Source organism: Monopterus albus, unplaced genomic scaffold (genome assembly GCF_001952655.1).
Source record: "Monopterus albus unplaced genomic scaffold, M_albus_1.0 scaffold178.1, whole genome shotgun sequence".
Classification (NCBI taxonomy): domain Eukaryota; kingdom Metazoa; phylum Chordata; class Actinopteri; order Synbranchiformes; family Synbranchidae; genus Monopterus; species Monopterus albus.
The window spans coordinates 347921-360075 of NW_018128058.1; the positions used below are offsets into that span (position 1 = coordinate 347921).

The following is a 12155-nucleotide window of genomic DNA, read 5'->3' on the forward strand; positions in this document are numbered from 1 at the left end:
CTGTCTTCCTCATCATAAAGCAAAACAGCCTTGATGACCAATAATCTATGTCATCAACATCTTTATATAATGTAAATTATTTTATTTTGTATTTTTAGTGTATTTTATTTCATTTTTCAAAAAATGTGTTTACCACAGATAGAAATGAAGATTATGTTACATGCTACATTATGTTACATTCTGACTTTAGACTTTAAAGTCTAAAGTCAGAATTCTGAGAATAAAGTCAGAATTCTGAGATGAAAGTCAAAATTCTGAGAATAAAGTCAGAATTAAAAAAAAATGTATGCAGTGACCCTAATACTCTTCCGTAGCTTTCCGATGTCGTTACCCGGAAGTTAACGACATCGGTAACAATAGGTGCTTGTAGAAAGGCGGATCCCTCTCTGCTACTTTGCCTTTCAGAACTTCTATAGAGCCTAATTTTACCCTTGATTCTTCGGGTAGGTCTCAGTTACAAGCAAAACCCAGTTAAAAGTGCTCTCTGGAGTATTAAAACGACGTTTTATTCAGTCGAGCTCTATTCACAGCAACGACAGAAGAGTTTTCCAGCGCTAGCTAGCGAACTTCTAACGTAATAACATTTAACTTTGCAACTGCCCTGCAGCACAACAGAAAAAGGAGAAACGCCGGAGTACACACAGGAAGATGGGAGATAAAGAGCTGATGTGGGCATTGAAGACCGGGGACCTGGACGAGGTCAAAACCAAATTGGTGACGGTAAGACAAGTGGGAATTGACTGGTTATTCGGCGAGTTGTGTGCAACTATATTCTGATAAGCACCGTTAGCTGTTTACTAATTAGCATCAGTTACACTAGGTTAGCTAGAGTGGCTAGCTTGCTAATGGTAGCAGGAGTTGGGTAATGGTTAGTTAGGTAACGTTAATCTAGCATTTAATGTTATGGCATCTGTGGGGTTTGCTGGATCACAAACGTTAACTGTATTATATGGAGGTGGAACATATCTTGAATTAGTTTAGAAACAATTCAAGGCTGTAGTAACGCGCTTTGGCAACATTGTGGATTTGACAGTGACGTCTCAACGCCAGGTTAGCGACATAGACAGCTACCCTTACCTGGAAGGTGTAGCACTGTATGTGGCCGAGGGTTTTGCTAACTCTCTCAGCTCTAGCAGAATAATGAATAGTCTAGTCATCAGCATTTTACTTAAAACGTAGCGAATGTGTCCATGAAACGTTTACTTAGGCTACTTTCCTTTAATGTTAACATTACCACTTTCCGCTGAAATCAACCTGTTGATAAGCTAACCAACAACCGTTAGCATTCGCTGGTACGTGGACAGGCAGTCTACAGGTAGCAGTAGTCATATCCATTGTTATACCAGGAGACAGCGACAAGTATTAGTTAGTTACGACACGTGCATTATATAACATTGTTTAATAATAGCTTCTTCGGTGGGTTTTTGCAAAGGTGCTGTCAAATATATTTAGCTAATTGCTAGCGAGCTAACCGGTCAACGGGCCTAGGCATCAGCAGTGTCGAGCTAACGCTGATGGGCCGTTGTCAGGTTTATAACACAGAGGGGGTCTTAGCTACAGCAGATCCAGTGGCTCCTAGCTCCGATGTCCGATTGTAATCAAACTGTTCACCATCATAAAGCTTTAAACACTTCAGGCTTTAGTCAAGTGAAATGTATGTTAATTACAATGGATTCCAATAAGGATCTGTTTTCATTGTAGGTTTAACGTGTCAAAACTACTATTAGAGTGTAATTTGCTTCTCTTCCCTTCTCCTACATGCTCAGTTTGTTCCAGTAGCTCATATTTTTACCTCAGCAAACTCAAAGATAGATTTTAGGTGGAGTGCCACTCTAATGGTGTAATGTTTTATTTTTATTTGTTTTTTGAATGGGTTTTAGTTCACAACTCTGCTGACTGTTGCCAAACGAATAAAGTCAGTGTTTCTCAGTCTGTCTTCCTGATAGCGTGTTCATTCTAATATGTATCACATTATTTGAGTGTTTATATACTCTGACCCCTCATTTCTCTTTTCGTATAACCTAAATAAGCTGGCCAGCAGTCGTGCCAGTGTTGCAGAAAGTCATTATGGTGATATGATAATTAAATGGTGTTGGCTGTAGCCCCTTGATAAATTAAATTTTATTTCTGAAATGGTCAGTAAGGCAGTTCTAGTGAATAAATGCACAATAGCCTTCTCCCACATGCATCTGTTTTTGCACCTTGTAAAAGCCAGTAACATCTAAATCTTGCTTTTAAGACAAACTACAGGATGCCAAGACAGAGGACACATCTTAATGTTAGAGCTAGCTTGGTGCATAGACCTTGGAAGGTTTGACTCTTATGTGCCTTTAGATGCCACCATTACAAATAGTTACTGTAAAGTCATGATAATGATACAGTTGCTAAATTGGGAGCAGAACTGGACTGTCACATTTAGAATTTTCCACCTACAAGAAATGCTTTCTCATTTCTGATAGTTTGCTGTGACCCAATGCCATTTAATTATTTACACATGTCTGGGAATAAACAAATACAGTGCTTTAGTTGATTAACCGATGAGTCGATGGATTGAGGTTTGTTATCCATCATTGCTAAAGGACTTGGTGGTACTGAGTGTAAAATGAGCACTTGTCTTCAGTGTGTTGTAGGGCTGGGTGATGAATCAAATTTTGTTTTAATTTGTGGCTTCCAAAGATTATGAAATCAAGATAAAATGATTATGATCTTTAAAAAAGTTCAATAATTGCATGATTTTGTTCCTAAACATGTTACCAAAGTCAGCGTATTTGTGTTAAATGGTCTGATTGGCCAAAATAATCGTTATTATGATTTTGCCATAATCAAGCAGCCCTAGAGTGTTGTACTTCACATTAACTAGACTTTGTGATAAAGGTGAGTGAGTGAAATCAGATGTTGGCAGCAATTCTGTTATTGTTGAATGGTCACAGTTAAAGACCTTAACAGGCTCTTTGTGAAATCAGTCATCACATTCATTTAACCACACGGCAGGGAAGGGAAGGGGAGAGGATGCTGTGCATGTAATTGTTTCACACTAAAATTAGGTGGGAGCTTGCATCAACAGTGAGTTTCCATGCAAGTTAAAGGTGTCCTCAGGTCTTTAATGCATATTGTTGACTTGTGACAGCGTTGAGTTAATTTATTTCAGCCCTTTTAATATGTTTTTTCTTTCCAGGCTGAGGATGTTAACCGGACCTTAGAAGGTGGGAGGAAGCCTCTGCACTATGCTGCAGATTTTGGTCAGACGGATGTGGTGGACTTCCTCATTTCTAAGGGAGCAGATATCAATGTAAGAGCCACAGCATCCAGCTCACATTGCATTCTTTTTACTTTAATTTGCCTACTGCCCAGGGTTGTATTGACCACAAAAAAAATTACAGTGCCTATGTCTGCTTGCTTACCCAGTCTAAGCCCACTGCTAAACTGATTATCATATGCTGTTTCAGCTGTTGTCCTTTTGCTTGTTGAGCAGTTGTCTGGACTCGCCAGAACCCCCCCCCCAACCGATATGGTTGTCTGTTTCTGTTATTTGTAATTTTGTATCTGAGTAAGACATTTGTCAGTCAGCTGTTCAGTGTGACTACTCATTCTTAAAATATTTACACACACAGACACAGACACACCAGGTCCAAGTTCTCATCTCTTATGGATCTGATGATACAGACCATCTACAAGTACCTTGGTATCCCACAGTCACATGAGAAACATGATGAGGAGGCAAGAAAGACAACAATCTCCAAGTACCATCAAAAGATAAGATGGGTCCTGAAAAGCCAGCTCAGTGGGAGGAACACGAGCCAAGCCATCAGCACATACACCCTGCCAGTCATCAGATACTGTGCTGGAGCCGCCCAAACAAGGACATGGAGACTGCTGATGTAAAGACCCGGAACCCCCTCACAATGCAGAGAGGCTTCCACCCAGAGACTGTACACCAGCTGGAAAGAGGGTGGATGGGGCTTGGTGAGTGATGAAACCCTGAGTATCCAGGAGTACATGAGTAAAATGGCACCCACGGACAAGCTGCTGAGAGAATGTTTGAGACAGCAACGGGCATGGACTGAAGACCAGCCAGAGAAAGTGCCATGGCATGATAAGGCCCTGCATGGGATGTACCACTGACAGATAACTGAGGTGGCTGACATTGGGAAATCCTAACAGTGGCTGAAATGGGCTGGTCTATTAGACAGCAGAAGAACAGGTGCTAAGTACCAGATCAGTCAAAGCAGGGGTCTACCTCACCAGACAGGACCCCACATACAGACTGAAAAGAGGTCCCATAGACAGTTCAACACATAGTGGCCGGATGTAAAATGTAGGCAGCATTGCGTGAATTGCTGCTTGGTACACCAAAATAAGGAGAAGATGATGATAAACTAACATGGGCTGTGGCAGCATTCTATTGTAATGCATAATGACTGACAAAAAATAAAATAATGTTTTGACTAGAGGAGTCTCTTGACTTACAGGTCTCTCAACTAATGATTCAGCCAGTCGACTTTCAGGGGGCAGCTCTACTTATTTGCACATCACCCTTTGCCTGAGAATGACTGAACACAACAACTCATCATCACAGCACCCAGAAATAAGCCTGCTCTCACAGTTCTTTCTTATTTACATGTGCCATTGTGTAGCATTTGGACCTAGCCTAGGACTTGCAGATATAAGAACCTTTCCTCTAAAAATTCAGCTGTTTTTTCCCCTCTCTTTCACTCATGCCCTTCCCACCTGCTGCCCCTACAGGCTCCAGACAAATACGGGCTCACTCCACTGACCTCGGCCTGTTTCGAGGGTCACCTCTCCTGTGTCAAGCTCCTGCTAGAAAAGGTCAGTACTCTGATTCGAGAGTGTATTCATACATGCATTTGTGCACAGAAGCGCCCTGGTGCTACTATTGGTGCAAGCTGATGTGTTAGGGGTTCCTTGTGGGCCATGAGTACTGATGAGGTTACACTCTGGACAAAAGGCCGCTTTAACACAGGCCTGTGGAGGCTGTGCTGGAATGTTCATAGAGCATCACACAGTGTTGCTGCTGATTGCTTGCTTTGTTTGTGTTTTAATCCATTTCATTCATCTAAATCTCTGCTCCACCCTTCTACCTCAGTCCCATCAGCTGTTTAGCTCTGTAACAATCATAAATGCAACCCATTTAGATAGGTGTATATGGACATGTGCATACACACATAGCTGCAGGCAGAGAGACAATACTGAGGCAGGCACAGCTGGCATTGGCTATAGCAATGCAGCTGAATAACAAGCATATGATAATAAATGTCCAATCCAACCAGTGTCACCCAGCAGTAGAAAACAGATTTGTCGTAGTCAAACAGAAGCCCTCATATGGTGGAGGAGCTCCCTGAATGACTCAGAAATACATGCACACCACAGATCTCCTATTCATTTAATTTGGTGGCGTTCTGTTTCACCATAACCCAACTGAGCCAGACTACAGTGGAACTGATGCCCCAGTGGACAATGACTGTCACACAAATGGGGGGCCACAATGGCTCCTTGTCTTTCATTACCTCCTTCAGTCGTGTCTTTGTGACCAGCACTCATCTGTTATTCAATACAAGATTTTTTTTTTTTTTTGTAGAATAGAACAGGTGCACTTAGCTGATAATGTCCTATTTGATGTCATTATTCTTTTCATATCTGTATCTTGGCCCGTATCACCCATAAATTTAAAGTGCAAGACAGGCATATTGGTCACATCTGTTAACTGCAGGCCATTCCACTGCAACATCACGATGATGAAAAGGACGAGAGCTTAGCAGTGGGCATGGTGTAGCTTTGTAGATAATCAAAGATTTGAGTTTTCACATTATAATCAAGAATTGTGCCACTGTAAGAGAAACAACTTGGGAGAGTACATGATGTCATGTACATGGCTGTTATGCTTTCTGTTGCATGTGTCTGTGAGATGGAGAGAGAGATATTTTGGGGCTCAGGATGAGTGAGCAGCTGTCTGTTACCAGCCAGGCTAAATGGGGCACGGTAAATGAAGGCTCCTCTACAGAGTTGTTTCACGGCAGTATTATCTTGGCTCAACGAAAGTAATGGGAAGAGGAGAGGGGGCATTCATAAGCTCAGTCACTCTACCGATTAGGCCTGTTTTTTATACCCTATACAGTTGCATATGCACCATTCAAGCAGACTTTTTAACAGTTTCTATTGCACTTTGAAGCAGATGTTTGAAAAGAAGAAATAGTCATCTGTGTAGCGGCAGCATTGGTGTTAGGTTAGAGAGACACTTAGGTGATACTCCACTGCTTACATATTTCTGCTGGCATTGGTTGTATTAATCACCCACATGCCCCGGTCTTCACATCTTAATGGCCAGCAGCCTGCAATTGGCCAGCAGCTGGCTGACAGCTGGCTAATGCAGTCAGCTGGCCATGGGTACTGTTGGCTCAAAGATAAGTGAGGGAAGCAGCCAGTGCCAACAGGATGAAAATAACTGTTTACTGCTCACTTAGTTCTTTGCTAGAAAGGTTACTAGTGTAACATTGGCAAGCAAGGGCAGGTACATTGTTCAGACTGAAAGTAGGAATTATGTCCGTAGGAGTTTTTAATAATGTATTGTTACATGTCACCCTGACATCACAGTGGATTTGCATTTAAAACCTGCATACTCTCCCTTTATAAAATTAAATAGACTTCATCATTGAAGATGGTCATTTTCCTTTATTTCCCCTGTTATCATTCATATTTCCAGAGCCACATTTCATCCTCCTGAAAGACAGAGGCCCCTGTACATCTGAAATGGTATCTAATGAAGACCCTTTGGGTGGACAAACAGGCAGCCATAGCTCATCTGAACAGAGACTGTAGTGGAAGACAAAGATTTGAGCAAACCCATGGGTCTTCATATCCTCTCTGCTATGCGCCAACGAAGATTAACAACCAGAAGCACCCAAAAGGTCATTAGTCACCAAGGGAATGAGATCTCAATACATCAACGCCTGACACCTCTGAAAACGCACCATCTGTCTTAACCTGAGAGGAATAGGTTGTCCCAGAAACACACCATCCACTCTGTCTGGTGACACCTGTAGCACCACAGCTACCTCTTTTCAGTGTATGAAAAGAGCCTGCTGAGAATACTGAAATGTGACTATTGGACTGTCAGACATTGTGTTGGCAGACAAAATGGCTCGCTTCCCTAGTGCACCTCGGGAGTGGACCTGTGCCCCCCTCCACCCCCAGTGATGGTGTACTGTGCTGCTGTTGGCAGTGAATTATGAAAGGCCATTTTAACCCCAATAGGTGACCCAGCTGTAAGATCCTGGCCGACAGTACAGACTACAGCCTGCAGAGGCCTGCCAGTTAATTTTGCTTTACAGTGAAAGGTCATGCACAGATGAATGCACGTGTTTTTATCTTTTATGAGGAACTGAGCACGACCACTGAGAAAACCACAAAGAAAAGCAGTATTATTTTTAAGTCACTTCCTATTGTCATTTCTTTTAAACTTCACCACATAAGGCCTCCTCCTTTTTGTGTGTTCTTGATACAAAGAAGGGAAGGATGAACTCTTTTTCCTCACAGTAGTCACAAAGTAAGAATATTAAAGTGAAACGGGCTAGTAGATATAATCTTCACATGATATACTTGACTGAATTCCCAGATACTGTTTCTACACTATAGGCCTGTAAAGTCACAAAGAAGTAATAGAAAAAAGTGATTGTTTTGCTTCTATAGATGTATCTTTTGTACATTGCTGTGTCTGGGTACTGCTTTCCGAATAACTGGGATTAGGGGAAGAACACCTTACAAGGTTACAGAACGGGATAGGCTGCTGTGATAAGGAGAAGGCATTTTGTGCTTCTTGTACAGAAGCTATATGAAAACCTTTACACTTTTGATTCCTCTTTGGTGCAAGGATTGTTTAGCTACTACTACTTTTGTAACAGAACACTGGCCTTCAACTAAATATGACCATATACATTCACATTGGGCTGCAATTAAGTTTTTGTTAGTATGTGCTATATTTCTAACATGTTTGAAATACCTAAGTTCTTACAGTGCAAATGGCTCATTTTATTAAGTTGTTGTTCCAAACCCCAGGTATATTCATTTTAATATTGAGTGACACAGAGAAGAAGTCATCTCATTTGAGATGCGGGAACCTGGGAATATTTGGCAGTTGTGCTTAAAATGGTCATCACGATAGAATTTTCTGTCCATCGTTAATCAACTAAGCATTGCGACTCTAAACTCCAGTCAGCCTAAAAGACTTGGACTCGCATTCCAAACACTCGATATCATTAAATTTAAAATGCGAAGCTCTTTAATCCACACCTAGTTTCTTCATTTTAAGCAGAACCTAAGCTGACACGGCCTGTTCAGATAGAGGTATTGATCGTCCCCTTTTCACTGGGTGTTAGAACATTTACCCTTTTACAGGTTGGTAATGTCTGACTGCTGCCAGCAGGTCAATACTCTGATGTAAGCATTGCATTTCAAATAGGTTTTGACTTATTCACAGGAGACATTTCAATTCCTTTCACTAATGGCGTAATGAAAACTTAATGGGCACTTTGGTAAGTCAGTGGCATTTTGTTACTGACCAAGTGCTGCTTTGTTTGGCTCCATATTTCAGAATATCAATGCATCAGAATTTAACTAGAGACACCCTGGGAGTCTAGTCTTATTCTTAGACTGTGTCTCACTTGGCCACTCGCTTCTCTTTGATTGGATACATTTTGGACAATGAGGCATTCATAAGGGGTCATTATTCAAGTTAGGACAAGCTCGTTACTGTAAGTGGTGTCAGATGGAGTTGGATGGGCACTGGGTATAGTATAGTGTATCCTGAGAGGCAGTAATGGAGAGGAGTATGGGCCAGAGCTATTTTTAGAACCCGACCCGAAATGCCCATGGGGAGTATCAATCTGGTTAGGGCCACATAGCTGAGTAGAAGATGGGAATGTTCATTGTCAAATATGGTGGTACACAAAAGGTTTGTAATTGTGTTTGTCAGATGCCTTGTTTCCTAGCAAGCGTACTAATGATGGCGAAAGGGCTAGGGTCAAGGTGTGTTGCTGTTTCCTGCCATCTAAATAGAGGGGCTCTGTAGACTCAGTTATTAGGTAGTCTTGAACCAGTAACTAATGATTTCCCCAGAGCTGAAGAAAGAAGGCAGCGAGAACAAGACCCTCCTCATATTGCCCTATCCTCTCCGTCTTCCCCTGACCTCAGTAGAGTGGAGAGCACAGTGACTGGTTACATGATCCAAATGAGTCAGCAGCTTTTGAAAAGTTAGACACTCAGATACTTTATTACAACTTCTACTTTGCACTTTTGTGTTTAAACCGCTGGCTTTGTTCTGAAGGAGCTGGGTTCACCAGTCGTCATAGTTCCAGTGTTCCAGTGTTAGATAACAGGGCGCTAACCACTGGCGTTGCACTTCCTAGAAATATAAAGCGTGTCGTGAATTGGTAAAACCCTTTCCTACTTTTTGTTTCTCTTCTCTTTGCTAATTAGAGATGTAGATCTGACAGGTTACCCGCTCAGCCCTGGTAAATCTCTCTTGCTTGGGATGCGCTCTGTTGCTTTTGTGGCAAGGAATTTGCACACAGACAGCCTTCCTCACACCGCCGGGCACTTAAACTGGGTAACATTGTTTTTGATGCCTTGCCTCTCCACGCAACAATAGACTCTCTCTGCCTTGGCTCTGTAAGCTCTTTGCTATGAGGCTCAAGTTGGCAGGCCAAACAGGACGTTGCTCCACTCCATGCCCCTCCACTTCTCCATTGCCCATTAAATCTGCTGTCACTAAATGTGCAGTCAACACGTTGCCGCTCTCATCTTTTTTTTTTTTTTTCCATTTGTTTTTGTCCTCCCTAATCCAAATGACTGCATCCAGTCACATCGCTTTCACATTCACTCAGTTATCCCTCAGAGCTCAAATGGATTTGTGCCACAGCTTCTCTGGCTTTGTCTTGCTTTTGCTGTCCGGATAAAGACAGGCTTACAGGCAAGTGCTTAGTGACTGAATTGGAAGAAAATAAAAGTGGCCGAAGTTTTGCCGTTAATGTTTTGGTCACATACCAGGGTAGCTGTCCAACAAGGGCCTGTGGTCATAGGCAAGACATTTGTAGGAACCATTCTAGACACGCTGTGCCAGTTTGCAGATTGACATTCCAAGTTTACACCACCACCACCATATGGGCAGCGATCTAGCATACTTTAGGCGACTGTCGTGACTCATGACGGTTAGCTGATTCTGCTTAACTTTAGTTCCTGGGGTGAGTCCTTTGACTTCTTAGTACACAGAGTAATTTCATTGCGAAAGGGCATGGATGACCTGACCTGAGTAAATGTTGATTGCCCTACTAAGTATATTTAATATTCATGCCTTCTCTCCTCCACAGGGAGCTGACAAAGACCACAAAACACCGGACGGCATCAGTGCCTCTGATGCTGCCAACTGTGACGCAATTAAGGCTCTGCTCAAGTGAGACACCATGGTGCAGGAGGTGGCTGGACAGGTGGGTGAGCGGACACACAGATGGACGCAGCGGTCCCCCAACAGAAGACGGACTCACCCCTACTACCCCAGGCAGCCTCTGTCTTAACACTGCTTTTGTCTGTTTGTTGGAGCATCACTTTGTTTGTCTGCTGATTGTTTTTTTTTTTTTTTTTTTTTTTTGCCCCGGGTTTTTGGGGTGGGGGTTTTTCTTCATTTGACCTCTGTTTGTAGCCATTTAAGAAGGACTTGTCAATTATCTCTCCCTTAGAGACCAAACACTGGGGCAGTGCTCTCACCTTACATGGATCCTAAACACTGCAGACTAGATGCAGACTAGAAATCAGACTATACTGTAAGCTCAAAGCTTAGCACTTAAGTACACAGCTCTCATTTTTAAGAATCTCTTATGAAATGGTCAAAGCTCAGTAGTGTGTTTTTACAACTTCAGTACAAGTATTTTATGGCCAGGGCTTAATTGCACTGTACTATGAGATAGATTGAAACATACAATTTCATTATTTAACCTTTCAGTATGTGTGGCCTGTTTTTTTTTAAATAGACCAAGTTGTCCCCTTAGTCCAGTCTTGAAGCTTTGTAAATGTTGGGTGAGAGAGGTCCAGAGGTCAGCTTTTCCTTTTCTGCTTGACCCTGTTATCACTCACATATCAAACGGTGTTTATGACAAATTATACGTTGGTAATGCACAAAAGGTTCCGTATTCTTTGACCAATCATTATGCTGGCTAACTAGAAGGACTTGAATGTTGCAGTTTTGAAATATTACTGAATCCCCTCTGAAGTAATGTTAACAGCTTATAATAGGAGGAGGAATTTTAGAGTTGTGTTCATTTTGTCATCCCTGGAGTGAGATTTCATATCTAAAAAAAAATCCTCTTTTGTTGCAGCTTCTCTGTGTATTTTGTTATTGTTGAGCCCCGAGGGCTGTGAATGATGGGTAAGAGGAGGTTGGAGCTGAAAGTTGATGGTGGGGGCTGTTAATATTCCCCTTGCCTTAGATTTGGTTAGAAGCCCTGCCTGTGTTGCTGCATGTCAAAACAGCCTCTGCTTTTATGCTATGAAATGATCGGTGTTCTTTCTGTTGCTTTCAAATGAATTACTACAATGTTACAGACAAAAAAAGATGCTCTTGCTGACTTTGTTGTGACAAAAAGTCTGTAAAAACAAATAAAAAAAATCTATAAAATCTGTCATTCTCAACATATTTTGTAAATGACTCAAATGAACCTTTCTGTGTAAATGTGAGCTCTCGTAATGAAAGTGTGGTTCATCTACAGATACCAGAATGCTTGTACACTGAGAACTAAATTAGTTTCTGAAATAACATAAAAAACACTCAGGAGTAATTTGATAGCTGACAACATGCCACCTTGTATGAATGTTCCACTTCCTTTTATTATGCCATGACAATAACTGCCACTTGTTGCCCTTTTTTCCAGCATAATATAATATCAGATGAACAGATGAGTAACAGGTAATTTCATCACAATGATTGACATATTTTACCTTTTGCTATTTGCTTAGCTTTGGACAATCTAATTATTGAACTTAAGCAATTTGGTCTCAAACATCAAAAATCCCCACAGTCTCTAATCTTTCTTGTCATTCTAATCTACCGCTGCAAGCTGCTGCATTATGAATCAGACTGACTTCGACTGCAA

General features: G+C 41.7%; 1 protein-coding gene across 2 annotated transcripts; it reads left to right on the forward strand.

The window, feature by feature from the left end:
- Positions 1-310: 310 nt before the first annotated feature.
- mtpn (myotrophin) lies at positions 311-11683 on the forward strand. 2 transcript variants are annotated; one of them, XM_020616793.1, is made up of 5 exons: positions 311-443; positions 608-720; positions 3176-3289; positions 4744-4827; positions 10380-11683. In XM_020616793.1, the coding sequence occupies exons 2-5, from the start codon at positions 649-651 to the stop codon at positions 10464-10466; spliced, it is 357 nt and encodes a 118-aa protein (XP_020472449.1). In that variant the 5' UTR covers positions 311-443; positions 608-648; the 3' UTR covers positions 10467-11683. The 2 variants fall into 2 exon arrangements, with proteins under 2 accessions (XP_020472449.1, XP_020472448.1); XM_020616792.1 differs by having other exon boundaries at positions 311-720.
- The last annotated feature ends 472 nt before the right edge of the window (positions 11684-12155 follow it).

Coding starts and splice junctions, on each gene's coding strand:
- mtpn (XM_020616792.1), top strand. CDS start 649: ATGGGAGATAAAGAGCTGATGTGGGCATTGAAGACCGGGGACCTGGAC. Junction 721..3,175: donor TCAAAACCAAATTGGTGACG/GTAAGACAAGTG, acceptor TTTTCTTTCCAG/GCTGAGGATGTTAACCGGAC. Junction 3,290..4,743: donor CTAAGGGAGCAGATATCAAT/GTAAGAGCCACA, acceptor CTGCCCCTACAG/GCTCCAGACAAATACGGGCT.